The 18,277-nt window shown below is 47.4% G+C and overlaps 1 protein-coding gene across 4 annotated transcripts in view; it reads left to right on the top strand.

The window, feature by feature from the left end:
• The window catches only part of SLC1A1 (solute carrier family 1 member 1), an 805,722-nt gene that overhangs the window by 467,357 nt on the left and 320,088 nt on the right, over window positions 1-18,277 (top strand). For all 4 annotated transcript variants that reach the window (XM_029613486.1, XM_029613471.1, XM_029613480.1 and 1 more), the window contains exon 8: window positions 9,932-10,039. In XM_029613486.1, the coding sequence (XP_029469346.1) occupies window positions 9,932-10,039 (108 nt within the window). The remainder of the gene's footprint in view (window positions 1-9,931; window positions 10,040-18,277) is intronic.

Raw genomic sequence — 18,277 nt, forward strand, 5'->3', positions numbered from 1 at the left:
GAATTATTAGAAAGGGAATGGTGAATAAAACGGAAAATGTCATAATGCCGCTGTATCGCTCCATGATGAGACCGCACCTTGAGTACTGTGTATAATTCTGGTCGCCGCATCTCAAAAAAGATATAATTGCGATGGAGAAGGTACAGAGAAGGGCTACCAAAATGATAAAGGGAATGGAACAGCTCCCCTATGAGGAAAGACTTAAGAGGTTAGGACTTTTCAGCTTGGCGAAAAGACGGCTGAGGGGGGGAATATGATAGAGTTGTTTAAAATCATGAGAGGTCTAGAACAGGTAGATGTGAATCGGTTATTTACTCTTTCGAATAATAGAAAGACTAGGCGGCACTCCATGAAGTTAGCATGTGGCACATTTAAAACTAATCGCAGAAAGTTCTTTTTCACTCAATGCACAATTAAACTCTGGAATTTGTTGCCAGAAGATGTGGTTAGTGCAGTTAGTATAGCTGTGTTTAAAAAAGGATTGGATAAGTTCTTGGAGGAGAAGTCCATTACCTGCTATTAATTAAGTTGATTTAGATAATAACCACCACTATTACTAGCAACGGTAACATGGAATAGACTTAGTTTTTGGGTACTTACCAGGTTCTTATGGCCTAGATTGGCCACTGTTAGAAACAGGATGATGGGCATGATGGACCCTTGGTCTGACCCATATGGCATGTACGTATGTTCTTATAAGCCCCTAGGAGTGGGTGAAACAAAGTTCTTTGGACCAGACACAAGATATGAACTCGTGATTAGAATATAATTCGAGTGTCAAAGATAGAAGATATCGTATAGAAGATAGAAAATAAAGGAATAAACAAATGAAAGATGTTATAACTTTTTGAGCAAAAATTTCTTGAGTCACAATGTTTACATGTATTTGTTGTGTGTTCTATGTGGTTTTAAAATTGGTATGAATGATGAATGTATGAATATGTATTGGTTAGTTAGAGGTTACTTGTCTAGATAGAGGTTTATATATTGGATGTGAATAAATCTATATATTATGTTTGCACAAATATGTTCTCTGAGTGTGTTATCAGTTAATGAATAGAGAATATCTTGTTGAAACATCCCTTATGTGTAATACTTTGTCGTGCTTAGTCGTATGGCATCCCGAGATCTTAAGGAGGCTTATCTGCAGATTCTCATTCAGGAGATACATTAAAGATTCCTAAGGTTTACGGTGCTGGGGAACTATTATCAGTTTTGAGCTTTTCCTTTTGGTCTTGCTATGGCACCTCGCATGTATACCAAGGTGATGGTGGTCATGGGAGCAGCCCTCCGCAGAGAAGACATTCTAGTACACCCTTATGTGGATAATTGGCTTATTCAAGCAAAGTCTTGGGCGGTTTCCCATCAGGTATTACAGGTGTTACAATTCATGGGGTGAGTTGTAAATATGGCAAAGAGCCGTTTAGTTCTATCTCAGACACTGGAAAACCTAGATGCGCACGCAGTTCGAGGCCAAGATAGGAAAGGTGTATCTCACTTCGCAGAGGATAGTCAAGTTGCAGAACCAGATTCGGCAATAACTGTCTCTGGAGTCCCAGAGTCTGGGATTATTTGTATCTATGCTGGATCTGTACTTTGAGCAGCACTGCAGAGGGCACTGCTGTTGCACTGGAACCCTTATTTTGGAGGTTTATGAGCTCTGTTTCCTCCTTCCTGGAGAAGCTAGATCGAGTCCATCCTGGTGGCTCTAGTAGAGGCTCTATTAGAGGCGTGGGGCTGATTCTCACAGGACAAGCAGGTTGGTAGTCCTCACATATGGGTGACATGACAGGATGGAGCCCTGTATGGAAAACTTTTCTGTCAAAGTTTCTACAAAGCTTTGACTGACACTGGCACACTGAGTGCACTGAGCATGCTCAGCCTGCAATTATCCCTGTGAGCAACAGGTGTCTCCCTCAGTCTTCTTTTTTCCACTCTGAAGTAAGCATAGCGGTTAGGAGCTCTGAGAAATTCTAACACTTTTCCCACAAGGAGACATTTAAACTTTTACTTCACAAACACTTTTCCCTGCATGGGTCTCCCTTCACGTACGTTTATTCGACACTCGGTGAGTACTATGCCCTGTTTTTTCGGTCGGTTCCTGTCACCTCCCTGGCCTGCCAACCTACTGCGGCCTTCCCTCTCCCTATGTTTTCAGTTAGCCACACAGAGCCTGCGAGTGACCCTCTGTGACACTCTGCCTGGTTATTAGCGCTAGTGGGACAGGGACGTCCACGGTTTCCGTTGCCGCCAGGACCCCTGTCAATTTCAGGTCCTTCAATTTCCTCGGTACCCTCTCGCAGCTGATGCCCCCATCGCTACCGTCGGTATCCCTTCAGACCGTCCTGGATTCTTAGATGCCATCGGTACCCCTCCTCCTACGGTACACTGATGCCATCGGTCCCTGCATCGTTTCTATCAGTGCCATCCATGTTTTTCATCCATGGCACTGATTTTTCCTTGGGTTTCATTGGTGCCATCTTCACCCGGATGGATGCAATCGACCCACACTTTGTGTCGTCGGTGCCATCCATGCCCGGGTCGATGCCAGCATCGCCCAGGGCACTTCCATTGATGCCAGGATCATTTCCATCAATGCCATTGTTTATTTAATCAATGTCATCGATGCCCAGGACATTTCCATCGATGCCATTGTCCATGGCATCGATGCCAGATCGATTCCACCGGTGGCATCGATGCCAATATCAATTCCATCAATAGCATCCATGCCATGTCGGTGCCATCGATGCCCATGTCAGTGGCATCGATGCCATTGGTGCCCGAGTCGATCCAAACGATACCGTTGACGTCCATGGCCATGCCGTCGATGCCTGTGGCCATGACACTGATGCCATCGGTACCCGCCTCCATACATCGATGCCCTCAACGCCCACGTCACTTCCATCGGTGTCTTCGACATTCCTATCGATGCGGTCATCGACTCCGTTGATGCCGGTATCATTTTTCCGATACCAGCGTTATTTTTTCGATTATTCGATGCCACATTGTTTTCATAGATACCTATGCCGATGCCGTCAGTGCTTCTGTCACTGTCATCATTGCTGCCCGGATCATCGACATTTTTTCATATATATATTTGACGATACCCTCGAGGCCGCTGAGGCCGCCATCGATACCGTCAATACCGACATAGCCATGTAATGCCCTCGCCTAAACACAGTGCTCCATGCTTGGGTTCTTATTAAAGCCACGTATTAGCCTATGACACTACACAGTGCCAGGAGCAGTGCAGGCATGCTGACAGTCCGTCATCAGTCGCCATCCAAGACAGCGAGGGCATCCATGTTGGCGCTGGGAAAAGACCGGGCCGAGCACCGTGGCATGCATCCTCACCGACATGGTGACCGTCCGCCACCGACGCCATCCAGCACATTGGTGCTATCCTTCTCGATGCTGGAGAATGCTCGGGCCGAGCAACATTACCACTGCTATCGACACTGTTCCGCACAGTATTGGCAGTCCTTGGTGTTCCAGAAACACCGGAACGAGTTCTGAAGAACTCTGCACTGGCGTTACGAGACATCGAGCCGCTGCGACGAGGGCTGGGTTCACGAGCTGTTAATTGGCTCTCCTGTTCCCGAGGCATGCCCCACCGACATTGGTGCGGGATTGTGGCCCTCCTCTAATTACGATTTTAATTACACTATTCTTTCTTTCAACAGAAAGTAGTTACTCTCCACCCATCCTGGACCTCAGAAATACCAACTTTCTTCAGAAGGCACAGGTAAAATGGTATCTCTTGTCACCATGCTTCCATATCGCAGTAAGTACATTACCTCTAATCTTTCTATTTGCTTCATGGTGAGTCAACAATATTACAATACCAAGCTCTGCCGGTTGCACCAGCTTCGACAACTGGGGTATTTCATTGAATCACTATCGGTGACTGCTGTTTCTCTATGGAGTGCAACATCATTCATGCCTTCCTTGCATGCACAGCTGCATAACCACAGTCAGTCCACGCAAGGATCTCTAACTTCTTCATGACTCACTATACATTTACTACCTGGGATTACTGTCACTGCCATAAATCCCTTATACAACACTTCTGGACACCACAGTCATAATGACCTTCCTGTCCAGCATATGTGCAGACATTCTAATAAATTCTTACATGTCCCTACGCACATTTTCCATAACCTCAGCCCCTCAATTCATTGTCGGGCCATGGGGTTTTTTCACTATGCACTTTCCTCATAGATCCAAAACTGCTATGGGTTAGATTCAGTGAATTTCCATTATTAGTGGGTCTAAGCTGTTCTACCGCTTTCGTCCCTCATCCATATTGCAGATCTAGAACCAAAACCTAGTCTGATTCTGCTCATGCTCGCATTTACTCAGGGTTGCAAAGTTTGACCTAAAAGCTTCTCAACCCAATATGCGTCTATTCCACTCCAGGCACAGTTTCACATGAACTTCCTGGAGCTTGTAGCCTTGAGTTATACCCTTATGCTTTCCAATACTGCCTCTGCAACAAATCTTTGTGCATACAGACAGCATAGGTACAATGTGCTTTCCAACACACAAGCACGCACAATCTCTTCGCTGCTCTGCAAGGAAGCTGCGCAGCTCTACCCTTGGCCCTTGCTCACTTCATGCATCCTCGGGCCACTTATCTAAGAGATTTACTGAATGCACTAGCAGACCTCAATGTAAGTTTCCATCTTCTCAAATGGTCTTGGACTACATGTATAGTGGGAAAAATCTTCTAACGCTGAGGTTAACCAAACTTGCCATCTGCGTCTGAATCGAACCATACAGTGCACAGATTCTACTTCCTATACATGTTTCCAATGCGTTCCCATAGACGCCTTTCTTCCATCAAGGGCCTCTTAAATGTGTCTCTTCTGCTGCCTCTCATAGCCAGCACTCTTCTAATGTTGAACTGGGATGGGGTTCCCTGATCCTCAGACCCAAGTCCTGGCCGATACCAATATGCTTCCCATACTTCTCAATCTATCACACCAGTAACCAATTTGCTTTCTCTCAAGTCAGTCTCAAATCGTAGACTCACTGATGTTCTCGGGTACTGGTAGCGTCACAAAACCTTCCACACACAAATCCTACCATTCAAAATGGCATGATTTACCACATGACGCATAAAAAAGGGTATTACCCTTTTTCTTTTTCTACACCACTCTTTTCTCTTGCTCCCTCGGATTCTGCTCCCCAGACATCCTCCACATAGGTACACCTCTGTTCCAATTGGTGTATCGTTTGGGAGTGGAGATACCCGAGTAACGGTAAACCCCTTCTGAGTCAGCATACCATGGATTATCCACTGATCAAGCCGCCTCTATTTTCACTAGTCACGGAATGGAACCTATATCTTATCCTTATAAGTCTCATACGTTCTCCTTTCAAGCCTTTGTATTCCTCTCATTTCACATTTTGGCATGGGAAATTCTTTCCCTCATAAATGTCATTTCTGCCAACAGGGTCAGTGAGTTACACACCTTGTTACATACTCATCCTACCCTGCATTCCTCCGTGAATGAGTGGTTTTATGTAATTAACTTTATATCCTTCTTAAGGTAGATGTTGCTTCTCACCTTACTCAGAATATACTCTGCCCATTTTTCCCAACACCTCTTTCTCACCAAAGCGAGAGGGTTTTTCCACTTCTTGGACAATAATAGTGCACTTGCATTCTATTGCACTACATTCCATAGGAATTCCACCTTCTGTGGCAAGAGTCAAGCTGAGATTTCCAGTGGGCAAACAGACCTATTCCTCCTAATTGACAGTCTGTATCTTTTTTCCTACCAACAAGCAGGCATTTCACTACAGCACTGTGTGTAACCACACTCTGTTGCGTCCGTCCCAGTCTCAATAGCTTCCCCTCGGCCGCTGCTGCTTGTACATATTTATCAGGCTGCAACCTAGAGCTCTCTCCATACCTTTGTAGCCCATTATTGCTTAGATATGACTAGCCGGCATGCTCCATGTTTGGCCAGTCTGTCTACTCTTATTCTTTTCGGTTTAACTACCCAACATCCTTCCACCAAACCCGTTAAGGGTTTCAGGATGCCCTCCATTCCAAATTCCACCCCCGTCATTGCGCCTTTTGCGCTTATTGGGTGCATTTGGTGCACTTTCGGGCATCCTCAGCTCGGTACTCACCCATATGTGAGGACTACCATCCTGCTTGTCCTGTGAGAAAGCAAATGTTGCTTACCTGTAACAGGTGTTCTCACAGGACAGCAAGATGTTAGTCCTCACGAAACCCACCCGCCACCCCGCGGAGTTGGGTCTGCATAAGTTTTTACTTTTATTTTAGTTTTGCTTGCGCTTTTAGCTATAAGACGAGACTGAGGGAGACACCTGTGACTCACAGGGATAATTGCAGGCTGAGCATGCTCAGTGTGCCAGTGTCAGTCAAAGCTTTATAGAAACTTTGACAGAAAGGTTTTCCATACAGGGCTCCATACTGTGATATCACCCATATGTGAGGACTAACATCCTGCTGTCCTGTGAGAACACCTGTTACAGGTAAGCAACATTTGCAAAATCCCAGATTGGGTAATAATAATGACGGATGCTAGTTTGAAGGATTGTGGAGCCATCTGTTAGGATAAAATAGCCCAGAGTCTGTGGTCATTGACTGTCTGGAAACCAGAGTGATCCAGGCAGTGAGGGTTCTTTCTGACATTGCAATGGTGGTAGCGTACATGAGTTGGCAAGGGAATCTCCAAGGACACCAAGAGCTAGGCGGTGTCCTTGGAGATTCAGGAGTTGTATCATTGGGTGGAACAACACTTCCTGGTTCTGGCTGCATCTCATGTGGCTGGAGTGGACAATGTGCAGGTGGATTTTCTCAGAAGGCACACACTGGACCCCAGAGAATGAGAGTTATTGAGCGAAGTAATGTCTCTCATCCACATGAGATAGGGGTGCCTCAAGTGGACTTGATGGCATCAAGAGCAAATGCCAAGGTTTGGTGATGGGAAATCGGTATTGAGGGACTTGATGCTCTTTCCCAGGCTTGGCTGCAAGGAGTCCTACTGTACGCATTACCCACGTGGTCTCTGGTAGGCGGAGTTCTCAAGTGTATAGAGACTCTTCACGGAAAGGTGGTTTTGGTGGCTCCAGAGTGGCCTTGATGGCCATGGTTTCAGATCTGGTAAATCTGGCAGTGGACAGGCCCCTATGGTTCGGGCACCTTCCCAAGTTGCTGCGTTGGGGCCCAATTTTCTTGGATCAGATAGATTGCTTCTTTCTCATGGCCTGCTTTTGAGTGGGGTCACTTGAGTTAAGATTGAAGGGATATTCGGACAAGGTTATTGCAACTTTGCTTCAGGTGAGACAGCACTTTACTTCTTTGGTGTTTGAGTCCTGGTGTCTTGAGGCAGGGGTTGCTCCACTTCAAGCTTCTATTCCTCGGATTCTATCCTTTTTGCTGAATTGTCTTCAAAAAGGACTGGCTTTTAGTTCTCTTTAGGAGCAAGTGGTTGCTTTGGCTTATTTCAGGAGGTGAGTCCTTAACTCATCCCTCGCATTGCACCCAGACACGGTTCAGTTTCTCAAGGGGATAAAAGCATTTGCATCCATCGGTTAGGTGGATGGTACCTCCATGGAACATTAATTTGGTTTTGCAGGCATTTTGAGCCATTGCAGAGAGTGTCTTTGAAGGACCTCACGTTAAAGTTGGTCTTTTGGATAGCAATCTGTTCAGCAAGGAGTATCTTAGAGCTACAGGCGTGGTTTTGCAGAGTTCCTTTCCTTCAGTTCTCAGATGCTGGTGTATCCCAGCCTACAGTACTATTTTTTTTTTCCCCGAAGGTGCTTGCTACTTTTTATTTGAGTCAAACTGTGGAATTGCTTTCTTTCGGGAATTTGGAGTTGTCTTCTCCCATTCCCGGAAGCTTCATTTGTTAGATGTGCATAGGGTGCTTTTGTGCTATTTGAAAGTCAGTAACAGTTTTCATAGAACGGATCATCTGTTTGTGCTCTTTGTGGGTGGTGACAAAGGGGAGAAGGTGTCAAAAGTGACCATTTCCTGATGGATAAAGGAGCTATTGCTTCTGCATACATAACCAAAGGGATTCTGGTTCCTGAGGGACTTCGAGCTCATTCCTTTAGGGCTCAGGCTATGTCCTGGGCTGAATGTCAGCTGGTGTCGCCGCAAGATATCTGCAAGGTGGTAACATAGTTCTTTTTGCACGTGTTTACTAAGTTTTACTGGCTAGATGTTCGGGCTATGGACTCAGCTGATTTTGACGAGTTTATGTAACATGCGGGTCTTTTGGGTTCCTGCCCAAGTTACGTGAGTTTAGGTACATCCCATGCATCTGGACTGATATGGGGGACGATAAGGAAAGGAAATGCTTCTTACCTGCTAATTTTTGTTCCTGGAGTTCCATAGATCAGTCCAGATTCCTCTCTGGATTTTGAAGACCACTTCATTCTGTGTATAAATAGATCAGAATTCCTTTGTTTTGGTATTGCAACTTTCCTAATGGGACAGTGTTCTCTTGTATGGAGTTACCTCTTCCCTACTCGTTTGGGAGTGAGAATAGTTGTAATTAAAATTATTTCTTAGACTTTGGTTCAAGTCATACTGAGCAATTGCAGATGTCTAATTACTTCTGGTTCAGTAAAGCTTTGCTTCTCTGTCTCCATCTGCTGGTAGGGGAGAAAACCCATGCATCTGGACTGATTTGGGTGACTACAGGAACGAAAATTAGCAGGTGAGAACCAATTGGCCTTTACTGTTCACTGATAATATAGAATTGTGATACAAATTCTTCTCCAGTTAATATCTGTCCCTTTCTGATAGTGCTCCAGAGTTGCTCCCATGCTGCTACTCCTATGTTTTCTTTTGGAATCAGCACTGCTTATAGTCTTGCTGCCAGTTTCCAGAGAAATTATCAGCCATGTATAGTATCCTGCACATATATAAGCACAAATCAGCCAATCAGATTGGCCGGTTGGATTCTAAGCCATATGAGGCCCTTGGCTCATCTGGATGCATTTTCTTGAATCAAGTTCCTTATTTACAGAAAAAGAAAATCATAATAATAATAATCAAACCTATTTTGGGCTACTGTTAAGGCTAAAACAAGTTGAACAGCCACTGTGCAAATCTCCTCTGTTGGTTATGAAGTGAGAAGAAAGTGAAAGATCAACTGGAGTCTACGGTAATGCAGCAGGAATTGAGTTGGGCAGTCTATCTGGATATTCTTATCTGTCATCATATTTCTATCTACTGCTCATGACTGAGTAGTTAGAGTGAAAAGTTAGTTTAAGGATTTAAATTTGCATACTGTATCTTAGCTTGACTCTGTAGGCATTCATTCTTTCTAAAACACTGAGCAGGAAGAGCAAGACTGAAGAATAACTTGAGAGTTCTCAACACCAAAACCCAACTCTAGTGAGGTCCTCACTCAGAAACAATACCCCTTTGCTGTAAACATTGCTGTTTTTTTATTGTCAAGAAACAAAAGCTAGCAAACAAGTTGCTTCTTTATATTTAATTTCAATAACACAGTGCCATAATACATCATAGAACAAAGGATGTGCCATGTTGGGTCAGACCTAAGGTCCATGGAGCCCAGTATCCTTTCTCCAACAGTGGTCAGTCCAGGTTACTAGAAAATACCCAGGAGATCCCAAAGAGTAGATCCAGTTCCTTGATGTTCACTCCCAGATATAAGCGATGGCTTTCCCAAGTCTTCCTGGTCCATAATTGTTTATGGAAGTTTTCTCTAGGCACTTGACTAAACTCCATTTGGTATAGTAAAAAAATAAAAATTATAAAAAGAAAATATTCCTGCTAATTCTGACTTGAGTGTTATCTGTTATTTTAAAATTGGCATTACAGATGTAATTCATATGCAAGATGTGGGTAAAATAATTTATTTTTGATTGGAATAGAATCTTTAATGGACTATTTTTTTCTGTGTTCTAGGTATATGCCTATTGGTATTTTGTTTATGATTGCTGGGAAAATCATAGAAGTGAAAGACTGGGATATCTTTCGCAAACTAGGACTTTACATGGTTACCGTAATAACTGGGTATGTTATTTATTACAGAAAAAAATTGAAGCGCATTCAGTGGGTGTCAATCAGCAGCAGTTTCAAAGAAAGCAGGAACCTGTGTCTGCTGGGTAGTCAGTGACTCAGGAACAACTCACAGCTCAAGGCACCGCTGAGGGCCCTTCCCATCTCCTGGGCACTACCCTCAGGGAGTGCGTTTTGAAGATTTATTTTTTTAAATATATGTATTCAGAGGATAAATTTCAAAAGCATTTCCGCACCATAAAAAACAGTTTAAAAATTGCCCCTGGGATCATGCATATAAAAAATATGTACTTGAAAGAAGCGTTCCTGGGGGGAGGGAAGCTATTGCACTCTTCTCACAGGACAAGCAGGATGGTAGTCCTCACATATGGGTGACATCATCAGGATGGAGCCCAATCACGGAAAACTTCTGTCAAAGTTTCTAGAACTTTGACTGGCCCCTACTGGGCATGCCCAGCATGGCACTAACCCTGCAGCCAGCAGGGTCCCCCTTCAGTGTTCTTTTTTCCGCGCAGCAGTAGCCTCGCGGTTTAGGAGCTCTGAACTGATTCCTGACAGGAATTTTTCCTAACGGAATTAATTAAAAATACTTCGCCCCACTGGGGTCCCCCCTCTCATTTTCTTCGACCGCGGTACTCCGGTAAGTTTTTTCATTGGTTACCATCGAGTTTGGCCCTTGTGGCCTACTGGCCATTGACCGTACCGCGGCTCGTTTTTCTATGGCCATAGCATCAGGGTTTCGTCGGTGCCCGGACTGTACTCGCACCATATCTATCACAGACCCTCATGGAGTCTGTGTTTCATTTTTAGGCAGTGAACATGATGTCCTAACTTGCACCAAGTGTGCCCTCATGACACCTAAGGGTCGCAAAGCCAGAATGGAGAAGATGGGACTCCTCTTCCGTGCTCACACCCTGGCGCCGTCCATCGCATCTACGTCATCGGAACCGGCACCATCAAAGTCGCACCACCATCGACAACCTTCCTGTGACCGCCCGCCATCGACATCTTCACGGCCATCGACTCCCGTCTCTCCCCCTCAAGATCGAGGGGATCGTAGGGAGAAGCATCACCATCGGCATCGTAAGTCTCGAACCGTCGAGGGAGCAAAATCATCGACCTCGCCACCGTCGAAGAAGCCCCGTCCAGGAGCGGCACCGACCACTCCTGCAACCGGGACATCGAGGCCACCCTCACCCGATCGGGGTTTGGGAGTCTCGATTCTGCCTGTAAAGGTGGTCCCTCTGACTGTGCCTCAGCCTCCCTCTTCCGTCACGAAGCCTCAGCTGATTGCCCCAGGTCTCCGGGAAGAACTGGACCGGCTGGTCCAGGAGGCCATCGACAAAGCAATGCAACGACTCCAGGTCCCTCCGGCACCGACACTGGCACTGAGAGTGGAACCAGTCACCGACCCGATTCCAGCAGCGCTGGCACCGCTGCTTTCCCGGATGGAGGCGCTCATGACTGCCCTTCCACCGGCGATTCCCAGGTCTCCGATGGCTCCGGTGCGCTCCCCGTTGACTGCTTCATCGGGAGGAGAAACACCGTTCCGCATTCCTCCTTTAGGGGTAGTGCCTCAGCCATCGATGCCATGCTGTCCCTCGCCACCGATTCACTCATCGGGGGTGATACGCACATCGATGCCTTCAATGCCAGCACCGATGCCCCCCAGGGTGTCCGCGGTGCCCCCGGCGATTCCTTCAATTTTCTCGGAGCCTCAGCCGGGCCCTTCGGGTGTTCAACCCCTTTCTCGTCCTACAGGTCAGCCTTCTGATCCTTATGACACTTGGGGTGATGATACCTCCACAGACACCAATGATCTACCTTCACCTCCTTCTCCTACTGAAAGTAGAAAGCGTTCTCCTCCAGAGGACCTCTCTTTCATTAATTTTGTGAAGGAAATGTCTGAGATGGTCCCTTTTCAGCTTCAGATGGAGCAAGATGATAGGCACCAGATGATGGAGCTTCTCCAATTCCTCGATGCCCCCAAAGTGATCACCTCTATTCCCATTCATCAAGTTCTTCTTGACCTCCTCAAAAAGAACTGGGAAAATCCTGGATCCATTGCCCCAGTATACAGGAAAGCTGACACTACTTATCTAGTTCAGTCAGCCCTGGGCTTTCAAAAATCTCAGCTTGACCACCACTCAGTTGTGGTAGAGTCAGCTCAGAAGAAAGCAAAAAGGATGAAGCCACACTCCTCTACCCCCCCCTGTCAAGGAACACAAGTTCCTAGACAATATTGGTCGATGAGTGTTCCAAGGGGCCATGCTCATCTCTAGAATTGCTTCCTATCAGTTGTACATGACCCAATACAATAGGGTCATCTTCAAGCAAATACAGGACTTCTCTGAAACCCTGCCTGACCAATTTCAAGAATATCTTCAAACCCTTGTCAATAAGGGCTTTGAGGCAGGAAAGCATGAGATACAAACAGCTTATGATATCTTTGACACCTCCACTAGAGTGTCTGCAACTGCCATTTCGGCACGGCCCTGGGCCTGGCTCAAGTCTTCTGACCTTCGCCCAGAAGTACAAGACAGGCTCTCCGACCTGCCTTGTATTGGTGACAGTCTATTCGGTGAACAGATTCAGCAAATAGTGGCTGAGTTAAAGGACCATCATGAGACCCTCAAACAGCTCTCATCGATACCTTCTGACTTCCCGTCTAGACAGCCCTCCAAGAAGGACTCTAAGAAGTCATTCTTCCGGCCAAGGAAGTACTATCCTCCACCAACAAGGGCCCAAGTGACGAGGACTTATCATAAATCTCAGCCTTGCCAGCCTCGCAAGCAAAAGTCACAAGCACCTCCCCAGCTGGGGCCTGCTTCAGGTTTTTGACTTTCACTTGGAGAACAGCAGCCTAATTCCTATGCCAACTATACCAGTGGGAGATCGATTATGCCACTTTCATGGAATGTGGCAAACAATCACAACCGACCAATGGGTACTGGCAATCATTGCTCAGGGTTACCATCTGAATTTTCTTGCTGTCCCGCCAGACTCCCCACCGCTACAAGCGTGGAGACTAACCGACCACTCTGTCCTTCTGGAGCAGGAGGTTTCCCTTCTTCTCCAGTTAAGAGCAATAGAACCCGTTCCTCTTTCGCAACAAGGCCTAGGGTTCTATTCCCGGAACTTTTGATCCCAAAAGATCCGGGGGCCTTCGTCCAATTCTGGACCTACGTGCCCTCAACAAGTACCTCCAGCGGGAAAAGTTCAAAATGGTAACCTTGGGCTCCCTTCTACCTCTTCTACAAAGAGGAGACTGGCTCTGCTCTCTGGACCTCCAGGACGCATACATCCACATTGCGATAGCTCCAGCTCATCGCAAGTACCTCCGGTTTTTAGTAGGCCCAAGGCACTATCAATACCAGGTGCTTCCATTCGGCCTAGCATCGGCACCACAAGCCTTTACCAAGTGTCTCGTAGTTGTCGCAGCCTTTCTCAGAAAAGAAGGTGTTCACGTCTACCCCTATCTAGACGACTGGTTAATCAGGGCCCCAACCCAGCAAGCTGCTCGATCGGCCCTGGATTTGACCCTACACACTCTAATCTCTCTAGGATTTCTCGTCAATTACGAGAAATCCTATTTAGTCCCATCTCAAACCTTGTCTTTCATTGGGGCAGACTTGGACACCTTACAGGCAAAAGCCTTCCTACCTCAACAACGAGTGCAAACCCTTGTGTCTCTCGCTCACCAGTTGCAGTCTCAGTATACAGCAACTGCTCGGCAATTCCTTGTCCTTCTCGGACACATGGCGTCCTCAGTCCATCTCACTGCAATGGCCCGCCTGGCCATGAGAGTCATGCATTGGACTCTACGGTCACAATGGATTCAAGCGACTCAGCCTCTGTCAACCATTGTCCACATCACCGACGCACTCCGTCTGTCTCTCGCCTGGTGGAAAGATCAGAACAATCTCCTCCAGGGACTGCCTTTTTATCTACCAGATCCTCAACTCATTCTCACCACCGATGCTTCCAACCTCGGCTGGGGAGCTCATGTGAACGATCTTGGTCTCCAGAGGAATCCAAACACCAGATAAATTTCCTGGAGCTTCGAGCAATGCGATATGCTCTCAGAGCATTTCAGGATTGCCTATCAAATCATGTCATCCTGATTCAGACGGACAACCAGGTAGCCATGTGGTACATAAACAAACAGGGAGGCACAGGCTCCTTCCTTCTGTGTCAGGAAGCTGCGCAGATTTGGGCGGAAGCACTCTCCCACGCGATGTACATCAGGGCCACCTACTTACCGGGAGTGGACAATGTCTTGGCGGACAAACTGAGTCATGTCTTCCAACCGCACGAGTGGTCGCTCAATCCCTCGGTAGCGACCTCTCTCTTCCAGCAATGGGGATATCCCCAAATAGACCTCTTTGCGTCCCCTCAGAACCACAAAGTAGACAATTACTGCTCCCTCATTCAGAGCGAGCGCTCTCAGCCCAGAGATGCATTCTCCCTCTCGTGGGCAGCCGGTCTGCTCTATGCATTCCCTCCATCTCCTCTTCTCTCGAAGACTCTCGTGAAGCTCCGCACAGGACAAGGGTACCATGATCCTGATAGCACCCCATTGGCCACGCCAAGTGTGGTTTCCAATACTCCAGGATCTCTCCAGCCGCAGACACATTCCCTTAGGGAAGGACTTGCTTCTGATCACTCAGAACGACGGTTGTCTACGCCATCCCAATCTTCAGGCCTTCTCCCTGACGGCATGGATGTTGAAAGGTTAATCCTTCAGCCACTTAACCTTTCAGATTCGGTTTCCCGTGTCCTCATTGCTTCTCGGAAGTCTTCCACAAGAAAGTCTTATTCCTATAAATGGAAAAGGTATACATCATGGTGTTCTTCACAGTCCCTTGATCCCTTTTCCTGTCCAATCCCGAGATTTTTAGACTATCTCTAGCATTTATCGGAATCAGGTCTAAAGACTTCCTCAATCAGAATGCATGTCAGTGCGGTAGCCGCCTTCCATAAAGGTGTCGGGGATGTTCCTATATCGGTACAACCCCTCGTAACACGTTTTCTTAAAGGCTTGCTCCATATGAAGCCACCCTTACGTCCTCCAGCCCCTTCTTGGGACCTTAATCTGGTTCTTGGTCGGCTCATGAAACCTCCATTTGAGCCTCTTCACTCCTGTGACCTAAAACATCTCACATGGAAGGTGATTTTCCTTTTAGCTATCACTTCAGCTTGCAGGGTTAGTGAGTTACAGGCCCTAGTTACCTATCCGCCTTACACTAAACTCCTGCAGGACCGGGCGGTACTCCGCACTCACCCTAAGTTTTTACCTAAGGTAGTTTCGGAGTTTCACATAAATCAATCCATCATACTACCTACCTTCTTTCCCAGGCCCCATTCCAATCCAGGAGAACAGGCTCTGCATACCCTCGACTGTAAACGGGCTCTAGCGTTCTACCTAGACTGTTCAGTTGCCCACAGGAAGAGCACTCAATTATTCGTCTGCTTCCATCTCAACAAACTAGGGCAACCTGTGGGTAAGCAGACTCTCTCCTCCTGGTTAGCGGACTGCATATCTTTTTGCTACCAGCAAGCAGGCATTCCTTTTCACGACCGTGTTTGAAGCAAACTCTGTGAGGGCCATGGCGACTTCAGTAGCACCCCTACGATCGGTGCCGCTTCATGACATTTGCAGGGCTGCCACCTTAAGCTCACTCCACACTTTCGCAGCCCACTATTGCTTGGACAAAGCCGGAAGACTGGATTCCAGCTTCGGCCAATCTGTCCTGCGTAACCTGTTTCCAACGTGACGTACCAACACCCTCCACCTGCCCGGTGGGGTTCCGGATGCCCTCTACCAATTCCACCCCATTTATTGTGCCTGTTGCACGCCGTTGGGTACATTTGGTGCATGTTTGGACATCCTCAGGTCTGTACTCACCCATATGTGAGGACTACCATCCTGCTTGTCCTGTGAGAAAGCAAATGTTGCTTACCTGTAACAGGTGTTCTCACAGGACAGCAGGATGTTAGTCCTCACGAAACCCGCCCGCCGCCCTGTGGTGTTGGGTTCGTAACGTTTTGTTGTGTTATTTTTTTCGGCACTGCCTGTAGCTATAAAATAAGACTGAAGGGGGACCCCTGCTGGCTGCAGGGTTAGTGCCATGCTGGGCATGCCCAGTAGGGGCCAGTCAAAGTTCTAGAAACTTTGACAGAAGTTTTCCTTAATTGGCCTCCATCCTGATGATATGTGAGGACTAACATCCTGCTGTCCTGTGAGAATACCTGTTACAGGTAAGCAACATTTGCTTTTTCAATTTTTGAATGTATGCAGGTAAATATTCGCACGTACATTTATACCTGTTCCCATACAGGCATAAATGCAAGTATATATGCTGCGCAGGATTCCATGAACACCTAATATTTTCATCAGTCCACTTTGTAAATGCAGACTTCAGCCCTACATGTGTTGCTATCAATTTATCTTCCGTAAGTAAAAAAAAAAAAAAAAAAAAAAGTCACAAAAAAACCTTTAAAACCTATTTTTCTTAGCGTTCAGACAGGTGGATCCAGAGCCAATGGGTTATGCACAACTACCAGCAGATGGAGACGGAGCAAAGCTGACATCATGGTATATATACCCCTGCACTGACATCAGCCTGCTAGTATTCTCTGTCTTCAGCAGATGGTGGATGTGCATCTCCCTACTGGGGATTGTTTAAAGTTATAAAAGGAGAAAAGAAGAAGGACATTTATTCTCCCTGCTCTCCTGTGGTGATAACTGGTCCCTCCCTCAGGTGAGAATTCCTGAGGTGATATCTTTGGATCCCTCCCCTCAGAAGAGTGCCTTGGTCCAGTAGCTAGTTTTTAGCCAGTGTGGACTTAGCTATTAAAAGCTGAAAGGCAAGCAAGTGCAGGAAGACGAGCACGATGGTGAAGGTGTATGCCCTCTCCCCTCGCAGCCGGAGACCGACTCAGTACTTGGCAAAGACAGGTTGAGCTCAGGTAAGGAGTGGAAAAAAAAAAAAAAAAGAGGAAGGAAGGGAGTTTTGTAGGATTCCTCCCCCCTCCGAGATCTGTGCTTGGTGCCAATCTGACATTTCTTCCCGCTTCTGGGGGAGCTTAGGGGTCATTGACAGCCTGGCAGGTGGAGCAGCCTTTGGGCTAGGCCCTGATCCCAGTCTTTTCTTGTTCTCCGTGTGGTAAACCTCGGCGGTATTTCACACATTTTTTTCCTGCATGGTAGCCTGCCCTATTCAGTTCCATCGGTTTGTGCTATTGTGTCCTGCTGTGCATCCAGTTTGTGCGACTAGTTGGACTCCTAGTTGGGTGCCGGGTTGTGCTTCCAGCTGGTTAGGAGCATCTATCTGGGCGTTCACACACATCACACACACACGCTTATCTAGACACGCAGCCTGAGCGGCCTCGTGGGAGCTCAATTTTTAGACGCTCATCGAGGCGTGGTGTTGAGCGCCTAATTTTTGGATGCATGATTTTTGGTTACCTAGATTTTTGCAGCGCGAGTACAGCTGAACGCACACTTCTCAGACGCCTGTTAGAATGTACTGACAGGCTGATGGCGCTTGTAGCAAAGAAGCCTAAGCACCTTATCCTCTGTGCTGCTTGTTATATTGTTACACTTAATGCCCGCGGCCGGCCCTCCAGCGTGCCAGCCCTCTGCCAGAACTAACCACGCCTCCTGGGCCTCTCCGACGCGGTCGCTGGGTCCTCCTCTCCGCCGGGGCTGTCTTGGGCCTCCCTGCCGCGGGACGCCATCGACTCCGCCCCTCCATGCTTCCTCTTAGTGTGTGCGTGCGCGCGCGCGCGCCACCTGGGGGGGGGGCCTTAAAGGGCCCGCGGCGGGAAATCACCAGCAGCTCCTCCTATCTATGTCAGAGCCTGCTGGAATTTAAACCAAGCTCCTTCCTGCAGGAGACGACTCGGCTACAGGTCTGCTTCCTCAGTGTTCTGATTTGGGCTCCTGTACCAGAGCGTTCCTGTTCCTGCTCCTGCTCATGTGCTCCGTTCCTGCTCCAGCATTCCTGTTCCGGATCCTGCCTGCCCGTTCCTCTTCTCAACCCTCTTCCTTCGGACTGATCTGCTGGCTTCCTGACCTCGGACTGGCTGTAGTGTATTCTTCTGGCTTCCTGATTTCGGACCGCTTCGTCATCTCATCTTCACCTGCCGTCCTCCCAGGGAGCCACCTAAGTCCAGCCGGTCCCGGCACCCAAAGGCTTAACCCATGGGGAACAGGATTGGTATTGG

The sequence above is a fragment of the Rhinatrema bivittatum genome, chromosome 1 (genome assembly GCF_901001135.1).
Source record: "Rhinatrema bivittatum chromosome 1, aRhiBiv1.1, whole genome shotgun sequence".
NCBI classification, from domain to species: domain Eukaryota; kingdom Metazoa; phylum Chordata; class Amphibia; order Gymnophiona; family Rhinatrematidae; genus Rhinatrema; species Rhinatrema bivittatum.